This window comes from Elgaria multicarinata, chromosome 22 (assembly GCF_023053635.1).
Source record: "Elgaria multicarinata webbii isolate HBS135686 ecotype San Diego chromosome 22, rElgMul1.1.pri, whole genome shotgun sequence".
NCBI classification, from domain to species: Eukaryota; Metazoa; Chordata; class Lepidosauria; order Squamata; family Anguidae; genus Elgaria; species Elgaria multicarinata.
The window spans coordinates 13,084,466-13,109,736 of NC_086192.1; the positions used below are offsets into that span (position 1 = coordinate 13,084,466).

General features: G+C 48.0%; 1 protein-coding gene across 1 annotated transcript in view; it reads right to left on the minus strand.

Moving 5' to 3' along the window:
- Positions 1 to 2,761: 2,761 nt before the first annotated feature.
- SH2B2 (SH2B adaptor protein 2) overlaps positions 2,762 to 25,271 on the minus strand; it is a 33,543-nt gene continuing 11,033 nt past the window's right edge. Inside the window, exons 2-9 of the mRNA XM_063146375.1 lie at positions 21,050 to 21,934; positions 15,598 to 15,699; positions 12,020 to 12,111; positions 10,555 to 10,649; positions 9,039 to 9,224; positions 7,020 to 7,213; positions 5,603 to 5,774; positions 2,762 to 3,541 (exon numbers count right to left, since the gene is read on the minus strand). Of these exons, the coding sequence (XP_063002445.1) occupies positions 3,225 to 3,541; positions 5,603 to 5,774; positions 7,020 to 7,213; positions 9,039 to 9,224; positions 10,555 to 10,649; positions 12,020 to 12,111; positions 15,598 to 15,699; positions 21,050 to 21,907 (2,016 nt within the window). The 5' untranslated portion in view covers positions 21,908 to 21,934 and the 3' untranslated portion in view covers positions 2,762 to 3,224. The remainder of the gene's footprint in view (positions 3,542 to 5,602; positions 5,775 to 7,019; positions 7,214 to 9,038; positions 9,225 to 10,554; positions 10,650 to 12,019; positions 12,112 to 15,597; positions 15,700 to 21,049; positions 21,935 to 25,271) is intronic.

The following is a 25,271-nucleotide window of genomic DNA, read 5'->3' on the forward strand; positions in this document are numbered from 1 at the left end:
ATTCCTTGAAGATCAAATAGGAATTTTCTATGGCTCACAGTTTACCAGATTCCAGCAGCTTTGAACCACTGCTTACTTTGTAGAATATTCATTCCACAATGAAATGGAATCCTGTCCATGAACCATTTTTTTTCCAATTCAAAAGTCCTATGGGGTTGCACTTTGTCCGAAAACATTAGCATTTAATTGAGGAAGGAGTTGATAATACAACACTGAAAAGCAGCTGTTTACCACTTAATAAAGTTGGGTTGCTTTTCCCTTCAGGAGAAATTACATGCAAAATCTAACAGTGAAAAGCTGCTAGAATCAAGATGCAAATAAATGCTTTCAGTGAAGGGTGACATGGCGGGTCTGGAATCCCTGACAGAAAACTGTCTTTGGGATTATGGGCAGGTCATCGCACCTCCTTATCTCAGTAATTGGCTATTGTCTTGCAAGCAGAGCGTCCTGTTTAACTTCCACCTTAATCCGGGGAACAAACATGGTGAGAGAACTAATTAGCAAACACCGGTAATGAGAAAAGTTAATCTCCTCACTCAAACCGGACAATGGACGTTGACTCACCCAGGGAGGAGGGAGGAAATGGGGAAGCACGAAATAGGTATATAAACTCTTGATGTATTCTTAATAAACATGATTTTACCAATCATCACTTCGGTCCTCAAACCTTGGGGTGTGTGAGTTTACTACATTTCAGCTCACAGGCAGTTAATTCACAAGACTGTGTGTGCCACAGGTGAGAAGCGGTCAACTCTCAACACAGATGTGAAAAAGATTCACAATTGCAAATGTATTTGGTGCAGCAACTGGGCAGCTGCTCCCAGACAACTGAAGGAGGGCAACCAGGATGATCAGGGGTCTGGAAACAAAGCCCTGTGAAAAGAAACTGAAACAACTGGGTGTGAAGGACCAGGGGTCTGCAATGTTTTTTGTTCTGTTCTGATTTAATGTTGCTTTTTGTGTCTACCAGAATGTGTATTCCATTGTGGTGCAAGTTTTGCTGTCCCCGGCTCGGGTGGGAGAGAAGGAGCTGGGAGCGCCTGCCAAAGTCATCTTTGCCTGGCCGTTCCAACTCCCACCGTAGCACCAGGGGATTTTCAGGGGTGCTTAGAAGTCAACTCGTTTCGGCTGTGGGAAAGAATGTTGTTAAGATGTGGGTCTCGTTCCTGTTGGGAGGGGTCGCCAGAAGCCCAGGAAAGGCATTGGGTGGTTGGCGTGGGTCATGGGGCCAGGTGGCTGAAAGGGGATAAAGAGTCCAGTGTTGGGGAGTCTCCATCTTCTTTTGCTGGGCGACACGCGTGTCAAGGGGAAGATCAGGTCCGAGCAGTCAAAGGGGGCTGCTCGCGGTTAGATAAGCTTTTCTTATGTTTTAATGTGTTGGAGTATTGTGGACAAGGTCAGCTGCCGCTGCGGCTGGGTGGTGGAATGACTGATAGTTATATTGGGGTAATTGCTAGCCTTTTCCCTTCAATCTCTTTCCTCACTCCTTTCCCCTCACCTCCTTCCCCTAAACTTCCCGTTCCCCTCTGCTTAGCTTTTACCGACCAAGGCCTTACATGTTAGTCTTAGTGGTGTTAATAACCCTGCTTTGGTCCCTAATGTGTGTTTGTGCTTTATTCTCGGAACAACTGGCTCATCCCGGTTGTAGACAGAGCTAGGGAGGTGGGTTGCCTGGGAGTTTAGGACGTTTGGTCCAGGAGCCTGCATTGCAGGGACGTCAGGCGGACCCTGACTTCCGTTACACTGGGCATGTTTAGCCTGGAGAAGAGAAGATTGAGGGGAGACATGATAGCACTCTTCAAATACTTAAAAGGTTGCCACACAGAGGAGGACCAAGATCTCTTCTTGATCATCCCAGAGTGCAGGACACAGAATAACGGTCTCAAGTGACAGGAAGCCACATTCCGGCAGGACGTCAGGAAAAACTTCCTGACTGTTAGAGCAGTACGACAATGGAACCAGTGACCTAGGGAGGTGGTGGGCTCTCCCACACTAGAGGCCTTCAAGAGGCAGCTGGGACAACCATCTGTCAGGTATGCTTTAGGGTGGATTCCTGCACTGAGCAGAGGGTTGGACTTGATGGTCTTATAGGACCCTTCCAACTCTACTATCCTATGATTCTATGAAACCTTTACACCGTGTCACATTTGACTTTGTCGTGTTGTCCACTGACAATCGTCTCTGCCTGTCCAGATATAAAATCTGCAACATTTGGAGAACTTCAAACAACTCCTTCCATTAACATTTATTTTGGAGGAGAAAGTGTTGTGCAGAATGCGGCGGAAACTCTGTGTTGTGTTTTTGGAGCCTAGTCATGCTCATGGCGTATATAAAGTCACCAGATGTGGAGTCAGATTGTTAGTCCCTGGTCCATCTAGCCTAGTCCGTGTAGCCCACGAAAAGCAGCAGCTGATACCTGTTCTTGGAGAGCTGCTACCATTCAGATGACTCGCCTACATGTACCTGTCATCTTATTACAGGTCAGGCAGCTTTATATACACTTCATTTACACAAACTGTACTTCAAACACACAGCCGTTTGGCTTCAAAAGTGCGGAATGTATCGGAGTAGATGGGAGTGAACCTATTTACAGGGAAGATAAAGGGGATCACAGAACCCATGGGACACAGAGAGCAGCAATCCAAGAAACCATTCTTTAGCTAGCATTCCCAGCTTCACCCCCTCTAAACACAAACCTTAACCCTGGTGATCCTGCAGCAATCCAGGTTCCTAGCAATGATTGGCTACTTGAGAGCCCAGCTCAAATGCAGTTAAGTTTAATCACCATTTCCTGATTCCATGTAAGTCCTTTCCGATGACAAAGAGGGCTCTCCCAATAGAGGTGCAGGAATAGAGGCTCCCCCCCTTCTGGATCCTGCGTTTGACACCCAGATGGCAACTGGAAGAGAGGAACTGTGTCTGTATTTCTTTAGCTCTATAATTTAGCCAGGAGTTTGCAACCACGGTGCCTCTCACTTGGCCCAGAGAGTAAGAATGGGAAGGACCACCTTCAGTCCGCAGTGTGCAAGGAAATGAGGCGCAGGAGAGAGAGAAACTCTTTGCAGGCCAGATCAAAGTGCCACACACATATTCAGAGGCCAGGAGGGTACCAAGAAATGTTGCAATGTGGAAGCAGCCAGCAAGGAGGGGAGACCTCAGCAGCCTTGTCGGCTCTCACCGTTCCAAAGGGAGAGGGACCCCTGAAAATCTCCCCAACAGCAAAATCAGTAGAAAGAATATTGGTTTTCCACTGCTCTGGTTCTGTTGCGCGAGCCCTCGCTTTCGTGATAATCCTCAGCACCGACGGCAGACGAATCGAACAGGCGTTCGGTGCTGTTACTTCGGCTCCGGGCGCTGAGAGTCCCTTCCATCCGATGGTAGAGGGAATGGCTGGCTGAGGAGGAAGAGGAAGATGTGGTGCCCTCTGAAGGGGAGGCCGGCTGAAAGGTGACTGGGACAAAGCTAGAAAAGTAGTGTTGAGACTGGAGGTCATTTCTGCATGTGGGTTGCTGGGAAGCCACCGCTGGGGATGGGCTGACCTCTGGAGCGGAAGAGAAACGAAAAGAAACGTTATTGAAACTAGTAGGCACAATGGCATTTAGAAGTTGGCTTTAGGATACTCTCCCAAGTTTTGGCACCTGTTGTACTGTCATGTCTAACCCTAACTGCCCCTGTTTTGGGAGAAGATGTTTCAGGTAATCAATCAGAATCAGATTCATAACGAGAAGACGTAGCGCCAGACACCAGCCAGCCTGTACCAGTGGGGGAGGAAGCTCTCAAGGGTGATTCCCCAGCTGGAAGTCAGCCCTCTCCAGAGCTTCTCTCCTCAAGGCCAAATCCGACACATCAGTGGGAAGTGAGCCTTCTTCCGGAGGAGAGCGCCCCGACAAGCTAGCTGATGCTAGGGTCCGCTGGAAGCTCAAATGCACGGAGCGGAAGGAAGGTGTGAGAAAGTCGGTCCGACTAGGATTGTGCCAGAACCTGCCTCCGCACCAGGCTCTCTGAAGTTATGGGCGTTTGAGAAGTAGCTTCTTATTCTTCCTGAACGGACAATTGTCTCACTTAGTTTGCATAGTTTTGCCGAGGGGGACGTTTCCAAGAGATTAGACTCTCTTCAGGTAGAAGAGACGTTTGGTACTTAATAAAAGCTTTGTAGATTACTTAGCAGGCCTCGTCATTTGTCTCCCAACGAAAGCAGGAGCTTTCTGAGAAACACGACATGTACTTCAATTCTGGGTTATATTGCGGCCTGTTCAGACAACACTAAGCCATGGTTAGGCCGTTAACCCCTTTGCAGCAAATGGTTAGTGAGTGTGCTTAAACCATGCTTATGTAGCCACCATAGTTAGGAATGGTTCACACGACACGCTAAGCGATAACGTTTAGCGCAAAATGCTTAACCATCCTGGCTTAGCGTGTCATTATGAGTTGTTGTAGCTTTACTCGTCATTTCCCTTGGTTTTAACAGTATGGTTTATTTTCTGTAGGTCGCCTTGAGGAACAGTTTGGTTAAGAGGTGACAGAGAAATTTACCGGAAAATAACTCGGGAAAGACTGTAAGGTTTTTCGAGCAGGAAAAAATGAGCCAGTATGGTGTAGTGGCTAAAGTGTTGGACTGGGAGTCCGGAGATCTGGGTTCAAGTCCCCACTCAGCCATGGAAACCCACTGGGTGACTTTGGGCCAGTCACAGCCTCTCAGCCCAGCCTACCTCACAGGGTTGTTGTTGTGAGGATAACATGGAGAAGAGGAGGAGGATTATGTACGCCGCCTTGGGTTCCTTGGAGGAAAAATGGCGGGATATAAATGTAATAAATAAATAAATAAATAAATAAATGTCATTTGTTGGTCTTGCTCTGCAAAGTACCAAGTAACAAAGGGTGCTCAATGAACAACAACGTGATTGTTACTCAGTCGTACACAAGAGCTTCTTTCTCAGTAAACAAAGAGATTTATTTATTTATTTATCTCATATCCCCTTCTCTCCACAAGAGGCAGCTCAAAGACAGCTACTAAAAATATTAAAACCAATGTGTAACATTATCCTGGTTGTGCTTTTGATACTGTATTGTGTATTTGTGCTTTTAACCTGTTGATTGTTTTACTATGATTTTAATTTTTGTGAACCGCCCAGAGAGCTTCGGCTATTGGGCGGTATAGAAATGTAATAAATAAATAAATAAGCCCATAAAGTAAAAAAAAAACAACCCACACAATTAAAACCAAGTAGTAAAATCAGCACTCAACAGCCGTAAAATGGAAATCAGAGAATCATTTCAAGTCACCCAGAGGTAGGGTTGGTTGTTGCTGATTTTAAAGATATCAATAGTATTGGTAGGCAATATTTAATATGGATAGTGAATGCTGTTAATGCAGGATGCGAAGCAGACCAAATGAGCTCCTGTGTCCATTCTAGCTTACGTAGGTTTTACATTCACGGCATAGACAAAATGGCAAAGTCTCGGCGAACCTCAAATAAGTAAGGGACCAGATAGGCTTGAAACCAAGAATATGGTCTTTGGCCACATGCTTTGAGGAAGTTCCACTCTTTGCCCGAGCAGGCCATAGCTGAGGCAAAGCTGAAAGAATGGGGATGTAACCTACCAGGCAACGGACCCTGTGCCACCACGTAGCTGCGCAGCGTGATGTCGGCAGAACCGCCCGACTCGAGGGGGATGGGGTGCATGTGAAAATGCCTCAGCATGTCGAAGATCGTCTGGAACCAAAGATGCTGTACGTGGCACTGGCCGTTTTCATTCAAGGACAGTCGCAGGTGCTGTAAATCATTAAGCGAGTGCATGAATGACTTTTATGGGCTACCAATCAATTTTCGTTGGCCGGGGCCATTTGAATGTAACGCATAAAACGGCAGCCTACAGGGGCGTCAAAGACTGTGTGTGTCACTTGCATCATAGCCGTTGTGCTCTGAATTAACTAATCATGCGTGTATGCTTCCAACGTCTTTATTAAGCGAGAGTGAACCCTCTCCAGAGCTTATCTCGTCAAGGGCAAATAATACACAGTCAGTGGGAAGCCAACATTCTTCCGAGGGAGAGAGAGCTGGGAGGCTAGCCGATCCTAGAGTATGCTGCCGACTAAAATGGGCGGAGCTAAAGGAAAGCGAGAGAAAGTCAGCCCGGCTTGCATCCCGTCAGAAGCTGCCTCAGAACTAGTCTCTCTGAAGTTAACGCGTCTTGGGGAAAAAGCTTTCCATTCTTCTTGAAAAGACAATTGTCTCACTTAGTTTGCCTAGGGGGAAGTTCCTAGAGATTAGACTCTCTTCAGGTGGGAAGAGACGTTTATTGCTTGAATAAAGCTTTGTGGATTACTTAGCAGGCCTCATTATTGTCTCCCAAGAAGGCAGGAGGTTTTGAGAAACACGACAGTAGCACACCCAGAACCGCGACTCGTGTAGCCACACGCAGGGTAGGGGTTTCAAGACTACAGCTTGGTTCTAATTTTAATTTGAAAAAAGCTAGTAGAAGTTGGCCAAATGCTGGGTTAGATCCGACATGCAGGCTGGGGAAAGAGCGCAAACTTTCCGCAGCGCCATTAAGGTAACAGACGTAGTATGTAGAAGGGGATGGCTGTTTTAAACAACAGCGACAAACGCAACACGGCCCAGACGGCAGCTAGAGAAAAGGAAACGGAGCCTGCGTTGATCTGCTCATCTGGCACACAGATTCAAAAGCTGCCGGTGCTGAATCTGCTCCTTACACAAACGTGTACACACACACACACACGCAGGAGTGGTGCTTCTAACATTTTTGTGATTAGCTGCTGTAGCAGGGTGGAAGGGCCAATTTGAATCTGCCCACGGGCCCAAAAAAGTTAAGAGATCCCCAAGCTGGAATATGCTAATATTATCTGCATCTTTGGCCTCCATGCAGCGCTGGAATGCTGTCCCTGAACGCTGCTCCAAAATTGGGCTGAAAGAGGTCCTCCACCCCTGCCCGAAGCTTTCTGCTCAAGCACCCGATGGAAGTTAGATTCGTCCGTCTGTGTAAAAAGGTCCACCTGCCTTGGCTTTGCCCTGGAAGTTAAAGGTCAGCACGTATTCGCCGGGCCGCGTTTCGCTCTGCCGGATGACAAACAGCCCGTGGCTTCTGGTCCCACCAAACAGCACCAGCTGAGCAGCTTTGACCCGAGACAGCGTCCCGTGGAACCAAGGGAAGTCCAAGAGGTTGATCTCCGGTTCCATCTGACTTTCCTCCCCTGTCACAGTTAGGAATAATAATAATAATAATAATAAAAAGGTCAGATAACAAAAGAGACATTTTAGGCGTAAATTCAGCAAGGATTGCCAGCTGGGGAAAAGGACAGTGGGTCTTCCCACACACTGCTTAGCAACAGAAAACTCACAACTGCCTCTTGAAGTGCAAACCTATACATGTCTGGAAAGGAAAGGAACCTCTCATGCAAGCACTGGGTCATTACTGACTCTTGGAGGGACGCCAGCTTTCGTTGACGTTTTCTTGGCAGGCCTTATAGCGGGGTGGTTCGCCGTTGCCTTCCCCGGCCGTTATTCCCTTTCCCCCAGCTAACTGGGTACTCATTTTACCAACCTCGGGAGGATGGAAGGCTGAGTCGACCCAAGCCGGCTGCCTGAAACCAGCTTCCGCTGGGATCGAACTCAGGCCGTGGGGAGAGTTTCAGCTGCAGAAACTGCTGCTTTACCACTCTGCGCCACACGAGGCTCTTTATACATGTCTACTCAGAAGTAAGTACCACTCAGTTCAATGGAGTTTACTCTCAGGTAAGTAGGTTTGGGATTGTAGCCTTAGTGTACTTTAAATAGGAACTGCAGTCCATAAAGTAAGTGTATCTGTATAGTTATAATACACGTGATTTTCCTTATAACGGCCCATAAGCAGGCCTTCTCAGTGGTGGCACCCACTTTCTGGAACTCTCCCACATGTGGACCCCGAGGATGAAACGGCGGCGAGCTTCAAAGACCTCTTGAAAACACATTTGTTCCTGCAGGCTTTCCCTGACTTGTAATCGATCATAAACACTACACTGCTTTACAGGTTTTGCTGTAACATTTTATTGTTTCATATTATTTTTATATTGGTTTTTATATTGTATACAATGTGCTTTTACGTAAACCGCTTGGAGATTCTGGGATGTCAAGCAGCATAAAGACGCAGGTAATAAAGAATAAATGATATTCACAGAAGACATTTTTTAGAAGTACATTTTAAAAAAAGAAGTAAGGTCTGAATCAGTACATTTCAGTCCGGAATATGAATTAGGGACGTGAGCTGCCTTATACCATATTACAGCCCTCACTTTGCAGGCGCTCCAGGAGCAAAACACTTCCACAGAAGGTACCCCCTTGTCTCCGCGTCTTGCAACCTCCTTGTCTCCACCTCTGCTGACCCATCCTTTGCCCCACTCAAAATGGCCACCAGCCTCCACTGATCTCCCCTCTTGAACAAAAACCTGACTGGCCTGTTTACTCCAGAACAGTGGGAGCCACACCGAGATTGTCATGGCTGTGGGAGAAGGACGGGAGATTCTAATGAAGCCACTCACAGAAGTTTGCAGGTGCATTACATGATGTTGTCAATGACATGGAGCCACTTTTAACATGGCAATACCCAGAAAACAGTGTGTTCTTCCACCACTAGTTGGTGCTGTCTCAATAGAAGTGAACGGTGGGGAAGTATTCAATTCAAACCACGTGGTTGCCCTTCTCTGCCCGTGTAATGCAGCCCATAACAATCGTACAAAGGCAGCAGGAAGCACAAAACCCCGGGTAAGCAATGCGATTTCCCCTTAATGTAGAGACACTCAAAGAAATGAGCAGAATTGACTTCGGTTGACCCAAGCGGTTCTCTGCATTACAGAGGCACACGGCACTAGACACATGGTTAAAGGACAGAAAAAGCACAACACTTTTGGTGGCCGTGTGAGGAGAGATTCAACAGCTGAGCCTTTGAAAGCCGCTAAGTGGAGAAACTGAAATAATATATCCCCCACTCCCAAAGTAAAACTCCTGCCTCCAGATCTTCAGAAGGGCAGGAAATAACGGTACCTGCTGCATTGCCTCCAGTAGCTGGGGACTCCAGCGTCTGCAGGAAATTCTCCAATGGCACATGAGCTCGGTATTCTCCTGCGGTGTCCCTGATCCTGCCGTGCGGTGCAGTGGCAACAGTGGCAGGATTTGGCATGGTGTCTGGGGCAGCAGAGCTGGCACATCTGTCTTGAAAGTGGGACACATCTGGAAGAGAATCCCACTGTTAAAGACAAATACTTTCTGCAAAAAGCGAGTCAAAGCAAATCATTTCACTGAAGGGGTGTTGACTCATTCGTTTCTCTTTTACTGTTTTGTTGTTGAAATCCTTTAAAACCCAGAGATGTTTGTTTGACCTGAGATGACAAAAGGAAGTGTGTGTATAACACACACACACACAGTGATGATTCTTATCATATCACCTTCAATTCTGAAAAAAGTCTCCAGCCATAGAGATTAAAATAAGTCATCGAATCTTGAATAGTAGAGTTGGCAGGGGCCTATAAGGCCATCGAATCCAACCCCCTGCTCAATGCAAGAATCCACCTTAAAAGCCCTGACAGCTGCCTCTTGAATGTTTCTCGTGTGGGAGAGCCCATGACCTCTCAAGATCATTAGTTCCATTGTCATACTGCTCTAACAGTCAGGAAGTTTTTCCTGATGTCCAGCCGGAATCTGGCTTCCTGTCACTTAAGCCCATTAGTCCGTGTCTTGCACTCTGGGATGATCAAGAAGAGATCCTGGCCCTCCTCTGTGTGACAACCTTTCAAATATTTGAAGAGTGCTATCATGTCTCCCTTCAGTCTTCTCTTCTCCAGGCTAAACATGCCCAGTTCTTTCAGACTCTCCTCATAAGGCTTTGTTTCTAAACCCCTGATCATCCTGGTTGCCCTCCTCTGAACACGCTCCAGCTTGTCTGCATCCTTCTTGAAGCATGGTGCCCACAACTGGATGCAATACTCTAGATGAGGCCTAACCAGTGCCGAATAGAGGGGAACCAGTACCTCACGTAATTTGGAAGCTATACTTCTATGAAGGAAAGGAAAGGAACCTCTCGTGCAAGCAATGAGTCATTACTGACTCTTGGAGGGACGCCAGCTTTTCGCTGACATTTTCTTGGCAGGCCTTATAGCGGGGTGGTTTGCCGTTGCCTTCCCCGGCCGTGATTACCTTTCCCCCAGCTAACGGGATACTCATTTTACAGACCTCGGGAGGACGGAAGGCTGAGTCGACCCGAGCCGGCTGCCTGAAACCAGCTTCCGCTGGGATCGAACTCAGGCCGTGGGGAGAATTTCAGCTGCAGAAACTGCTGCTTTACCGCTCTGCGCCACACGAGGCTCTACATTGTATGAACGCAGCCCAAAATAGCATCTGCCTTTTTTGCAGCCACATCACACTGTTGGCTCACATTCAGCTTGTGACCTTTTTCTCATGCACGGGTATCTGGGATCAGAGCGTATAAAAACAAAAGAATTCTGACCTAAGTTTTTCAACATCAGGTTTGTAAAATAATGGAAAAAAATTAAAATCTTATCACCTTCTGTCAAGAACTCGCAGCTACAAGATGACACCCTGCTTGGCAGGCAAGCCCCTTGGCTACAGGAGGCGAGTTCGACGTCATCATCGCTATCCCTGGAAGGAAGAGGAGGAGAGAGAGCTGGGCACGGGTACTGCATCAGTGACTCTCTGCAGATACATGGTTAAGCACTGGAGTAAAGGGTGGGACCAGATGAGGCTGGTGGCACCGATGTCAGTGGGCTGGTGAATCCGCTCCGGGCTTCAGTCAGAACTCTCCTTTAGAGTTTTGAACAGAACTCTCCTTTAGAACAGACCTGGGTCTGAAAAATCTAGTCCAGCGTCTTGTCCCCTGCAATGGCCAACCGGGACGGCAGCAAAGCAAGGCATGAGGAGAGAAGCCCACCCACATGGTTTGTCCCATGAAGCTGCCGCTCTTGTGATAGACTACCCCTGAAATTGGGGGCTCAACTCCTAACGACCATGGCTACCACAAAGAGACCTTCTGGATCAGACGGAAAGGTCCATGGAATTCAGCATCCTGTATTCTACAGGGGTCAACTAGACACCTCCAGGAAGCCAACAGCCCTTAGATACACACCCCACACCCAAAGCAAAAGATAACTTGGCCACAGTGGATTTAGAACTCTTGCAAAAACAGAGGGATGGACTCATTCTTACAACCCCTTAAGAGTCAATGGGGATGTATCACAAAACCATGGTTTCTTGTTACGTACGCGAACTGCTTATGTGAAGCTGCCCCAGCCCAGCCACAAGGAGGAGATTAAGCGTTTTAGATTAACCACAGTTGCCCATTACGTCCAAACTCAGGGAACGCTGGCTAGTTTAACTCATAGCTATAGATTTATTTTATTTATTTATTTATTTATTTATTTATTACATTTTTATACCACCCAGTAGCTGAAGCTCTCTGGGCGGTTCGCAAAAATTAAAACCATCATAAAACAACCAACAGATGTGGCATGTTCCAAAGTGGCAGCAATAAAATTAGGTGTTAAACATTAAATGCTGGTGGCAATGAGAGCGTCTTCCATTTGTGGCAAAAGGGGACACAAAGAGGGGGCCCAATGAATTTCGATTGGGAGAGCAACCCAGAGTTGCAGGGCCACCAAAGAAAAGGCCCTGTCTCTCATAATCACTCAGCGAATCTCCCAAGATGGCACCTACAGCAAGGTCTCCGATACTGACCATAATTCTCGGGAAGGCCGATATGGGAGCAAGCAATACCTAAGCAGCATGGTGAGTGGGGTCAGGAATTCTGGGAGTTGTAGTCTAAAACACCCGGAGGGTATTGGTCTGGGGAAAATTGACCGAAGGCAAACTGGTCCCAAGCTCCAGAATATCAAATCGCTGGGGAGCAGATTTGCGGTCCAGGGTGTCAGATGCCCACCCCACACATTGGGGTTTTCTGGAGTTCAGAGGCACTCAACCAGCACGCCCGATCTCTAGGGCCCATGCCATCTTACCCGGGATCTATGCAGTCTTGTATATCTGCCACCCAGGAGTGCTTTTGCAATGAGTCGATAGTTTCTAAGATATACTCAGCACCATTTTCAACCTAGACGGGGAGAAAAAGTGACAGAAGCAATCTTTGGGATACCTTAACGCAGAAAAAGATGTCCTTCATCTCTCCACCTTCCCACAGCATCACACACACACACACAGAGGGAGACTGTGTTCAGATAACACACTAAGCCATGGTGGTTAAGCATTTTGAGCATCACAGCTTAGCGTGGCAACACAGCATTTAGTAATGGAGGCAAGGAGTGCAAACTAGAGCCAATTTAAAAGAAGTTCAAATCAACTTATTTTATTAGTGCTTTTATACCCATCTCCAGAGAAGGCTATCTAACACCGTTTAACTACAATTCCTGCATTGAGCAGGGGGTTGGACTAGATGGCCTTGTAGGCCCCTTCCAACTCTGCTATTCTATGATTCTATGATTCTATGACCTCCTAACACTGGGTGGTACCCTTCCACCACTCTTCCTATTTTTCTCTTTATTTTCATTTGAATCTTGAAAGGGCTTAGGGACTCAGCATGTTTAAGCTAGTGATGTGTTCAGGTGACAGCCTGGGACACCCTTCTCATCCCTGGCTCTGAGGAAGGACCCCCTCCGAGTCAGGTGTTTCAGCCTGGTGGGTCTCTAAAGAATCGTATCTGATGCCACTTTGGTCAACATGGCTTTCCAGAGGGAGGCTGTGCTGGAGAGGCCCGCCAGCCGCTTTTTCGCTGTGGCAAATGCCATAGAATCATAGAATAGTAGAGGTGGAAGGGGCCTATAAGGACATCGAGTCCCACCCCCTGCAAAATGCAGGAATGCACCCTAAAGCATCCCTGACAGATGCTTGTCCAGCTGCCTCTTGAATGCTTCTAGTGTGGGAGAGCCCACAACATCCCTAGGTAACTGATTCCATTGTCGTACTGCTCTAACAGCCAGGACGTTTTTCCTGATGTTCTGCTGGAATCTGGCTTCCTTTAACTTGAGCCCGTTATTCCGTGTCCTGCACTCTGGGAGGATCGAGAAGAGATCCTGGCCCTCCTCTGTGGGACAACCTTTTAAGTATTTGAAGAGTGCTCTCATGTCTCCCCTCAATCTTCTCTTCTCCAGGCTAAACCTGCCCAGTTCTTTCAGTCTCTCTTCATAGGGCTTTGTTTCCCGACCCCTGATCCTCCTGGTTGCCCTCCTCTGAACACGCTCCAGCTGGTCTGCATCCTTCTTGAATTGTGGAGCCCAGAACTGGACGCAATACTCAAGATGTGGCCTAACCAGGGCTGAATAGAGAGGAACCAGTACCTCATGCGATTTGGAAGCTATACTTCTATTAATGCAGCCCAAAATAGCATTTGCCTTTCTTGCAGCCACATCGCATTGTTGGCTCATATTCAGCTTGTGATCTACAACAATTCCAAGATCCATGGGGGGAGAGTGGCTGGCCAGGGTCTCCAGAGACAGTGGGGGAGCGACACAATTTGCCGCCCCTCTTGCTCCGCTGCCTGAGGTGGGCGCTTCACCCTGCGTCATGGGAGGGCTGGCCCTGCCCAATTTTAATCATGACTGTGGCAGGTCAAAGGATTAAAGCTCGCCTCTCGGCTTGCTGTGGTCCAATCCAGCGCTCCCCCCTCCCTGCTTTTTAAAATAAAATTTAATCATGCAAGGGCTAACGACATGAACAGCATCACATCTAGTTTGGTCCTGAATTTCACACGCTCCAAATTGCCATTTCACTGAGGAGTGGTTGGAGAGAAAGAGAGAGAAGAAACCCTCAGAGATTTCCAAACACAAAGCAAATGTCCAGGTTTTCGTTCCTCACAAAAGCCTCTTTTATCTCCCTGGCAGGGAATTTGGATGGAAGTTTGCGTAAGTTCGATTTGTCAAGGAACGGCTCGTGCAGTGGCAAGGCCGGTCGCCATGGCAACCCTGCCTGCCGTAGGGCCGGGTTTCAACCCAGAGTTGGCTCTTCAAAGGGAGCCCACGCTTACAGGGTGGAGTTGCAATTTTAATGAAAAAATGTTTTATTAAGGGGTCAAAAGGAGTGCTCCCTAAATGTGCAAATCAAAAGGGCAAAAGCTAAGCAGAGGCTGGGTTCACACCCACAATCAGTGCTTCATTGTGGGTTGTTGCTGAACCGGAGGTTGTTCGTTGGACTGAAGGTTGTCCGAAATCAGGACATTTACAGCAGGGTGGCTTGTTAACCGTGCAGGGTGGCTTATGTTTCTCGAACAAGCCCCCTTAAGAACCCGTGATTTGTTGTTGGGTTGTTCAGGGTGGTTAACAAGCCATGTTGTTTATTTGTTCAGTCGCTTCCGACTCTTTGTGACTTCATGGACTAGCCCACGCCAGAGCTTTCTGTCGGCCGTCGCCACCCCTAGCTCCCCCAAGGTCAAGTCTGTCCCCTCCAGAATATCCTCCATCCATCTTGCCCTTGGTTGGCCCCTCTTCCTTTTGCCTTCCACTTTCCCTAGCATCAGCCTCTTCTCCAGGGTGTCCTGTCTTCTCATTCTGTGGCCAAAGTACTTCTGTTTTGCCTTTAATACCATTCCCTCAAGTGAGCAGTCTGGCTTGATTTCCTGGAGTATGGACTGGTTCTTCTTGCGGTCCAAGGCACTCTCAGAATTTCCCTCCAACACCACCGTTCAAAAGCATCTATCTTCCTTCGCTCAGCTTTCCTTATGGTCCAGCTCTCGCAGCCATACTGCAACATTAACAAGCTACTCTGCAGAAAAGTCCTGGGTTCAGACAACCCACAGATCAACAAACAACCCGCAATTCAACAACAACCCATACTCAGAGTTCAACAATAACCCATACTAACAAATGAGTGTGGGTTAGTGTGTTGTGGAGAGAAAACTCCTTACGCCTGAACTGAGCGTGTTTAAACTGTGGTTGAGCCTGTTCAGACAACACACTAAACCATGGTTAGGCCGCTAACCCTTTTGCAGCAAATGGTTAGTGAGCGTTTTTAAACCATGGTTATGTAGCTACCATGGTTAGGAATGGCTCACATGACACGCTAAGCCATACTGTTTAGCTCAAAATGGTTACTCACCGTGGCTTAGCGTGTTGTCTGAATAGGGTCTTTGTGATTTGGAGTTAACTCAAAAATCAAGCTGAAACTTTTATTTGTCTTGAACTGGAAGCGAAACTTAAAAGTCTTTGTGAAACCCACGCTGGTTTAGCTCTGATTAAAAAGACCTCAACATTTTCAGTTTGTTCAGGTAATATAATTCAGACGTCGTTCTATACTCATTTTTGCTACTAGCCAGGGTTCACCCACCATCCAGGCAGACTAAACATCTCCCGTGGGTGGGGGAGCAGTACAATAAAATGGGTGCCCCTGCCACACCAGGACCCTGCATGAATTGGACAAAGCACCAAATCCAGAGTGACACCAACTGGGTTTCTGGAGAGCCCGCTCTGTCTGCATGGCGACATTGGAAGCCAATTCCATTGAAGGCAGTAGAGATTCATGAGCTGGTGGAACAGGCAGTTTGGAAGGCACGGTGCTGTCCTGGGCTACTTTGTTAGCAAAGTCACCTTACCTTCAGCACAAAGGTGTTGTCCTTGTCCGGCATTTCCAAGGGCATGGTTGTACGCACCTCGATTATCGCCGAGAGAGGGATGCTAACCTTCGCTTTGGAAGCCTAAAGGTCAAAGAGAAAAGAAGAATGAAAAAAGAAAGAGTCAAAATCATAGAATCACAGAATAGGAAGGGGCCTCTAAGGCCATCGAGTCCAACCCCCTGCTCAATGCAGCAATCATTGGTTCCGTTGTCATACTGCTCGAACTGTCAAGAAGTTTTTCCTGATGTCCAGCCAGAATCTGGCTTCCTGTCACTTGAGCCCATTATTCCGTGTCCTGCACTCTGGGAGGATCGAGAAGAGATCCTGGCCCTCCTCTGTGCGACAACCTTTCAAGTATTTGAAGAGTGCTGTCATGTCTCCCCTCAATCTTCTCTTCTCCAGGCTAAACATGCCCAGTTCTTTCAGTCTCTCCTCATAATGAGGAGCAGCCCAAAACAGTTAACAGGAAGGCAAGCTTTTACATCAGTCTGTGAAATTATTTAAAATACCATTTCCCCTGTGCTCTCTGGTCTTTTAATTAAAAGCATAGCACCCAGTGGGAAACAGAGGAAGTTAACAGACAGCACTTCCATATTTCAACGCACTGTCGTATTCCGGCAATAACATTAATTCATCCCCTTTCCTAAATGTTAAAAAAAAAAGTGGCTTTGCAGATAAAGAGAATTTAATTTTTAAGGCCTCCTGTTTTGAAAATACAAGTTGAAACGCTGATGAAGAGACGAGGAAAGACGAAAGAATGCAAAAGGGAAAGATAAATCGTTCGACAAAAGGGAAGGTGGATCGTGCCCCCAGTGTCAGGTATAGGCCTTGTACCTAGTGGTTAGATTTATTAGGAGATGTTTTGAGAATGTCAGATGTTCCCTGCAAGCTTCTCTCCGTAAGCAGTTCCCATGGGAGTAGCTGGTTCACTCCTTTGCTTCGGCCTTGAAGCGGCTGGTTCTCGGGGAAGTTCAGAGTGTTTTGGAAAAGGTGGCGGACACTCTTCGAAGTGGGTTGTAACATCCCGCCCTCTTGGCACATGGGCATAGTTTACAGGTCAGAGGACCTGTCTGTCAAGTGACTTGGAATAGGCCTTAAAAGCTGGTGCAAAGCTGGAAAAGCTTGGCTAGATTCCGTCTCTCGACGCAACGCCTGACCTCCCTCCTGCTTTGGATTCCATCTCCGCTTGGGACTTTGAAAGCACTCTGCACACGGACGCTTTGCTATTTGGACTTTGGATATCTAAGAACCGTGCCATGAAAAGTAGTGAGGCTTTTCATAGACTTGGACTTGCATAGGCTGTGGAGTCTGTGTTTGTGCCCAGATTCAGGTGGCAGGGAGTTCCCAGTCCTTAGCAGAAGGATGGGACTTGTGGGCCTGAGGCTTAACCTTTCCTGAAGTCATGGTAACGGAGTCAGCTCAGTAGTGGTAGGCTGAGATTGACAAGTGCATGACGGATCTCTCTGCCCGGCTCTGGTGGCTCAGAGCAACCTTTCCTGGGACTTTGTTTTAGGAGCTTGGCCGTGTCCCTTTGAGGAGCCAGCGCATGCTGGAGAAACTCAAAGTGGTTACTGGCGTACCCTATTCACACACACCCCTCTGAGTGTTTGCCTTAAGGATCGTTTCAGAAAAAAGAGCCTAAAGCTTCCTAACCATTGTTCACCTTTAAGTGTGTTTTGGAGACTCTGTAACCATTATCCTGGTGCAGCATGGTGCCCACCCCCCAACCCCCAGCTGCCTGTGGGAATCCCACAAGTAGGACATGAGCACAACAATGTGGTGTAGTGGTTAGAGTGTTGGACTGGGAGCTGGGAGATCCGGGTTCTAGTCCTCACTCGGCCATGGAAACCCACTGGGTGACTTTGGGCCAGTCACAGACTCTCAGTCCAACCTACCTCACAGGGTTGTTGTTAGGATAAAATGGAGATCAACCAGGATGATCAGGGGTCTGGAAACAAAGCCCTATGAAGAGAGACTGAAAGAACTGGGCATGTTTAGCCTGGAGAAGAGAAGACGGAGGGGAGACATGAAAGCACTCTTCAAGGACTTGAAAGGCTGTCACACAGAGGAGGGCCAGGATCTCTTCTCGATCCTCCCAGAGTGCAGGACACGTGGTTGTTTTGCCACTTCCTTTTTCTTTCATTTCCCCCCTTTAAATCCTGCTTGTTCTTGCTTATAAATGCTTGGAGAAACCTGCAGCCCTCTTTCACACCCTCCTTGGGGATGGGGAAAGGTTAGAGAGGAGTGAATGGAAACGTGATCCCTCGGTTGTTTGGTGACAGAATGCGGGCGCCATAGAAGGGGCTCACCGGAATGGGATTTTTCATGGTCGGTGGTGAATTCCCTTTGGCTCGGTTTTCAGAGATCAGCACGGCACAAGGAAGAGTTTCATGTAAGATGGCATTACACACACACACACACACACACACACACACACACACACACACACACACAGACTCGTCTTGGAAATACTTACGGCTGCTGCACGTTTCACCCCCAGCTGTCACAGCAGCTGGCTTGGCGAGAGCCCTGACAAATCCACACCATTCCCCCCAAAAAACCACGCTCCACAAACCAGCAGCAATATAACCCTGAGGTCACGGAGCGCTTTCTCTACGCCGGGGTGGCGAGAACTCCACAGAAAAAGGCACAGGAGCGGAACAAGAACATAGGAGGCAGCCTTATACGGAGGCAGGACACTGGGTGCACCCTCAATACCCCCCTTTGACAGCTGCCCGGATACACGCCTCTCTAGCTCGGTGACGTCGACACTGACTGGCAGCAACTGCTTCATGCTTCCATCCTTCTTGGAAGTGTGGAGCCCAGAACTGGACGCAATACTCAAGATGAGGCCCAACCAGGGCCGAATAGAGGGGAACCAGTACCTCACGCGATTTGGAAGCTATACTTCTATTAATGCAGCCCAAAATAGCATTTGCCTTTCATGCAGCCATATCGCACTGTTGGCTCATATTCAGCTTGCGATCTACAACAATTCCAAGATCCTTCTCGTTTGTAGTATTGCTGAGCCAAGTATCCCCCATCTTGTAACTGTGCCTTTGGTTTCTTTTTCCTAAATGTAGAACGTGGCATTTATCCCTATTCAATTTCATCCTGTTGTTTTCAGCCCAGCGCTCCAGTCTATCAAGATCACTTTGAAGTTTGTTTCGGTCTTCCAGGGTATTAGCTATCCCACCCAATTTTGTGTCATCTGCAAATTTGATCAGCGTTCCCTGCACCTCCTCGTCCAAACCATTAATAAAAGTGTTGAAGAGTGCTGGGCCCAGGACTGAGCCCTGCGGTACCCCACTCGTTACCTCCCCCCAGTTTGAAAGGCCAATCAATACTAGCCGTAAAAAACGTGGCGAGTTCAAAAGTACCAACCTACGTGACCACACAGCAAGGAACAAAATCACTACCCATTTTACAGCCATGACCTGGTGAGCATCAACCAATGAATGCTAAGATCTGCCTGGGGGGTTTCCATGTGGCTTTGGAAAAAAAAAATCAAACACTAGTCGTCTCATAAAACACAAGACCACTCCGGTCGACCCTGCGCTATTTTTGAACACACTGACATCCGGAGGAGTCGCGCTCCAAAGCAGCTGGCGAGAGCAGTATGTGATACCACCTTCATTAACTTTACGGGCGGCGAAGAGGAAGTTGCCAAGACTCAACAGAGCAAAGGCCTCGGCTCCGGAACGGAGTCTTTTCATGGGCGTTGGCCGGCCCTGCTTCTAGCCATGGGATGGAGAGTGGTCAATTCATCAGAGAAAATCCTGGGTCCTGCAGTAACAAACAACTCAGAGCGCTCATGCAACAGACGTGACCCTGGACACAACTTTTCCAGGCCCTATGAAGTCTTAGTTAAGAACATAAGTACCCTGCTGGATCAGACCAAGGGTCCATCTAGTCCGGCACTCTGGTCACACAGTGGTCAACCAGCCATCGGCCAGGGATGAACAAGCAGGACATGGTGCAACAGCACCCTCCCACCCATGTTCCCCAGCAACTGGTGCACACAGGCTTACTGCCTCAATTACTGGAGGTAGCACACAACCATCAGGGCTAGTAGCCATGGATAGCCTTCTCCTCCAGGAATTTATCCAACTCCCTTTTAAAACCATCCAAATTGGTGGCCGTCACTACATTTTGTGGGAGTGAGTACCATAGTTTAACTATGTGCTGTGCGAAAAGGTCCTTCCTCATTTGTCCTGGATCTCCCACCCATCAGTTTCATGGGATGACCCCGGGTTTCATGGGATGACCCCCCATTGGGTTCTAGTATTTTGAGAGAGTGAGAAAAATGTCTCCCTCTCCACACTCTCCACCCCAGGCATCATTTTGTCCACCTCTATCATGTCTCCCCTCAGCCTCCTTTTTTCCAAGCTATACAATCCCAGCTGTTGTAACCGTCCCTCATAGGGGAGATGCTCCAGCCCCCTTCATCATTTGAGTTGCCCTTTTTCTGCATGTTCTGTGTGTAGCAAAATGTTTCCCTGAAATTTGACTTTATGGAAAAGAACCGAAACAAAAGCTTCAACACTGTGCTCTAGAGAGAGAGAGAGCCTAGGTTAACATTACGATTCGCGTTTTAGCTATTCACGTTGTCCAGATTTGATTACTGGAACACGTTTTCCATGGGGCTGGCCTCAGAAGCGTTCTCGGGAAAGGCCGCTGGTTCTGAAAGATGCCACCAGTTCACCTGTGTATTTATTGTGCATGCAAATCTACGTCAAAATGACGAGGGGAAAACACTACGCAAAAAAAAAAGGACGAGAGAGTCTCTAGTGTTAAAAAGCAGAAAAGTTTTAATCTCTTTATACTGATATCTCAAATGTTTAAAATTGTATTGTTGTAACAAGACTTTTTGAATAAAAACTCGACGTTTCTTCAGGAGCTGATATAACGCAAGCAAGTCTTTTGACTGCTTCGTTTGGACTTTTTGGTAGGTCTTGTTATTCTGTTATATCCGCTCCTGAAGAAGGATCGGTAGATCCGAAACATCAAACTTTTATTCAGAAAGTCTTGTTACAACAATACATTTTTAAACGTTTGAGCTATCAGTGTAAAGAGATTAAAACTTTTCTACATTTTAACACTAGAGACTCTCTCTTCCTCTTTTTTTTTTTTTTGGCATGCATATCTACGACATACCGTGACACGTGGCGTTTTCGTAAAATGCTTATCACTGTGATAAGCAAGGCCCCTGCTATAAGAGGGGTCCCAGACCATTCCTATCTATGCAGGTCCACAACGAAAGAGCCCGGCTTCTTGCAGGAAGTTGACCGATCGTGGCATGGAGCACACGGTTGCCCACGGATCCCCAATTTTTAGCCAGCTGGCTTCGCTAAAGACACAAACTGAATCGCGTCCCACGCAAAAAATAAACAACACGCGACGGGAACATTTGAACTATAAGGATCTTTACCTTGGGGGGAACGTAGAATTCTAGAAGGAACCTCTCCCCCTCCATCTTCACAGCTTTCCTTAGCAGCAAGCGACACTTTTGCCACTGAGAGCTACCCACACAGTTCGTATCGTCGGCAACCATGTAACGGAGAGCCCCTTCTCTCTGAATGTCCACCAGATCCACTTTGGAAGATTGCCCCTTTGAAAGCCGGAGCTTGTGCGTCCATTTCTCCCTGGAATCGCCGTGTTCCTTGTTCCCGGGAGGACAGTGTTCCCTGTCGGACCGTCGGCTCTGCGTGGCTTCGGCGCCCGGCTCTGGAGAAGACCTCCTGTGCCACATCTCCTTCATGCCATCCACCACGCACAAGCTCATGTTCCTCAAGGAGAACCCTTTCTTGAATTTGGGCTTCGAGGTAGTGTGGACAGAGACGTCCTCCGAACTCCGCGACTGTCCGTACGAGGAGACCTTTCGCGCCTGGACCTGCAGCGACTGACCCAGATACCTGCTGGAGGCGACCGGGTTGTCCATGCTGTCCAGAGACTCGGTGGAGGTCTGCTCTTTCCTCGGCAAGAGGTCCCGCCCGTAAGGCATGTGGCAGTTCTGAAGTCCCACAAAAGGCACAATGTTGTATTTGGTGGGGGAGTTGGACGCAAACCCCCTGTTGACCTCCAGGCTGAAGATGTCCAAGAAGTTGGCCGCAAAATGGTGGGAGAAGGAGGTCTCCGCTCCAGGAGTGTCGTAGTGCGGGTTCTCCTTCACGAACTGGCAGAACTTCTGGGCAAAGTCCACGGCGGCCGCCTGGGCGTGGAGCTCGCAGAATTCCCTCCAGTCGGGAAGCTGGGAGGGAGGTTCTTGAGAAAGGCCATCGCCATTCATGACTGGTCCATTCCACCTACCAGCAAACTGCGAAGAAAAGGCAAGAGGGAAAGAAACGGACATGGTGAGAAATAAGGCAACCCTGGTCCACAACCCTCCCCCAGAAGAGAGGTCGCTGGGGCAGAATTTCTGCTTTGATGGGAACCACTGGCCTGGTTCAGGTGCCGGGCCCAGACACGGTTTCCCCATCACAGCTCACGCCCCCAGCTCGTGTGCTCTTTCACGTGCTGGTTACCCTCCGCCTCGTTTGCAATAATCGTCAATTCGCAGAGACATTCCACTCCAGCTTGACGTGGGTTTTCAGCTTTGCTCTGGAGGCAAACTATGGTTGCAGCAACCGTGGTTTGCCTGGTTTGGATGGCACAGTAAACCCTAGTTAGACCTGTCACCCGATAATTGTTGAATCATCGATTCAAAATTCATGATTCAAAATTCATCTGATTATTCTATCAGTTACATCTCTGCATTGCTGCTTGGTTTTCTATTGTGGTTTTCTATTGTGATTTCAGTTTCCATTATTTTGTACTTTAAGCAACACTCTAGGGTTTTAATTTCTGCGAAACGCCCAGAGAGCTTCGGCTATCGGGCAGCACAGAAGTGAAATAAAGCCATACTGCAAAGAGACAACTGAAACAACGCTGTAAAAAAGGGGAAAAATGGGGGGGGGGAGGCTATTTTTAACAGAAGCCTTTTTAGTTTCACAGGCTTATTAAGAGGGGCCATTTCCAATTCTCAGCCACTCTTGCCATAAACCATTTTAATAAAGAGACTCTCTAGCGTTCCAAGATGTGACACAGATAAATAATGCAGAGCACGCAAATTTGAGTTATTCCTGTCTCAGTGACGGAAGCAGCGGCTGGGGGGAGAATCCCCCGGCAGGTCAGGTAGCAAAAGAGACATCCGAGGCTGGATCTGAGGCACGGATCTCTCGAGGTTGACTTCTGCCCTTTAGCAAGCATACTGATCCATTATTCATGGCGCGCCATCAAAGCGCATGTCTGTGTTTCAAATGCAAGGGGGGGGGGATACAGCTCCCAGCCCGCTCCCTGAGAGCTGACAAGCAAAACTCGACAGAGAGGATTCACGGCGGAAGGAGGGGGGTGACCCAACCGAGACGCGGGTTCGGGGGTTCAAGGCGAACTCAGGGGTTAAAACCGAAGCGGTTCCAGAGTCAGTACAGCGCAGAAGCCTCCCTGAATGCAAAGACGGCAAAGCGCCCAGCGCTGGAAATACGCTTCTGCTTTGACCGAAAATAACCTCTCGAGCTGACAGGGCAAAAAGCTGGCAGGGATGCCCATGAGGCCTAAATCTAGGTTAGAGGGTGCAGCAGCAGGAGGAGGAAGAAAGTGGTCCTTTTAGAGCTGAGCTAACGGGGTTACAAAATGCTCAGCTTCACAGCGGAATCCAGAGCGCGTTGGCGTTTTGCTGGCGTGAGCAAGGCCCACGGAGCCGCCGCTCCGCTTTGCCACCTGGCTCCATCGTGCAGATGTGGACATCTTTTGACAAGATGCCCCAGCCACGTTCCTGCAGCTGTGAAAGGACACTCAACCCCAGCACGGAGCTACAGATTTCTATCCATCCGGTCTTTGGATTTCAGAGTATTTCTGCAACTGTTCATCCCAGCCTCTGGTGTTTGGAGGTATACTGCTGCTGCATGTGGCAGTTCCATCGAGTGATTATGGCAAATGTCTACAGAGAAACCCTCTGCCGTTGGGGATATGAGAACCCAATTTTCCCTCTCTTTCCTCTTTCACCACTTTAACTGAAAAATCACTCTAGTCTACAGCTGTTTTTGTTTTGGACAAATCTAACAGGCTGATTATTCAATTAAATCGGTGGTTTTCAAGTTGTGCTCTGGGGGAAACACGGGTTTCCTCATTGAGCAAAGGTGCTTTCCTGAAAGACAGCTCGCTCACCACTACTGACCAGCCACAGAAGAATTCCAGGACAACGCTGACTTCAAGTATCAGTATCCCCCAACAACCTGATTTCAATTTTCCAGGATCTTTCTCAGTATACAAGGTCAGCTGTGTCATAGAATCATAGAATCGTAGAGTTGGAAGGGGCCTCTAAGGCCATCGAGTCCAACCCCCTGCTCAATGCAGGAATCCACCTTAAAGCATCCCTGACAGTTTCCCAAATTAAGGCACCACTATGACTACAGGAATAACATGGAGTTTGGTTCTGTTGCCCTAAACACATTTAGTTGGGAATCAACACGACTTGCCGTCTCTGAGCAAAACTTCCTTCTTACTCCATTGAGGGAAGACATTTTGTAAAAAGCCACCACCCCACCATTAATTGGCACAGTATCAATTAAAAGCACCTTGGAGAGGTTCTTCAGACTTCTATCTGGATGAAACCCGGAGTGGATTCACCACCCTACTGACATCAGAGTCGCCAGTCTCCACTGGTTCACGCAGTGGCCAACCAAGAGGCCTCTGGGAAGTCCACGAGCAGGCCATGAGGGTATCGCTCCCCCACCCTTGACATTCGCCCCCCCCCCCCAGCTACCAGCACCGCGTTCCTCTGAACCGTAAAGTCGCCATACAACCATCAATTTTACTAGCAGTAAATAGACGTAGCTTCCACCAATGTGTCTATAAGAACCTGATTTGCCCTCCTTTTGCTGAACCAAAATTCACTTTTATCTTGGGTCCCCCCCCCTCCTCCTTCACCACTCTCCACCTGCCCTGCTTCTGGAACTAAACGAAAATGACAGCTGAACTCTTCCTTGTCGGATTAATTCTCCGTCAGACAAGATCCAGCTAGCTGACCTGGTCACAAGGCTTTGCAGCTCAGCTCTTCCTCCGGTATAATACACAGAACGTATTTCTTCACTGCTTCCTCGTTTAAGTTATCACCAAGATGACGGGACTTCTGGATGGATGGATTCACCCATTCGAGGCCTACCGCTCAGCTCACTGATCCCGGAGCAATGGGAAGAAATGCCATAAAGATAAAACGTACAGAGAGACAGAGAGAGACATCAAAGATTCCAGCAAGGATTTTCAGATGTGTTTTCTGGGTCAAACAGCAAGATTTTGTGACAAGATAGGATCCCGTGACCTTAAACCCATGGAATGAGGAAACAACCCAAGGTTTGTTTGAGCGCCTATCAGACAAACCCTAGGTAGGGCAACAAACCACAAGTTAAATAAACCATGGGCATTTTGCATGTTTTGGTGTTGATTTTGCTGGTCTGTGACCATAATAAATAACAATTTGATTTGATTTGAACCATGAGTGTTATGGGCAAATCAGGCATAGCAATGGCACCTTCCACGTAGTATTTTATTTACGGACTTTTAATTATTGTCACACTGGAAGCAAAGCCCTATGAGGAGAGACTGAAAGAACTGGG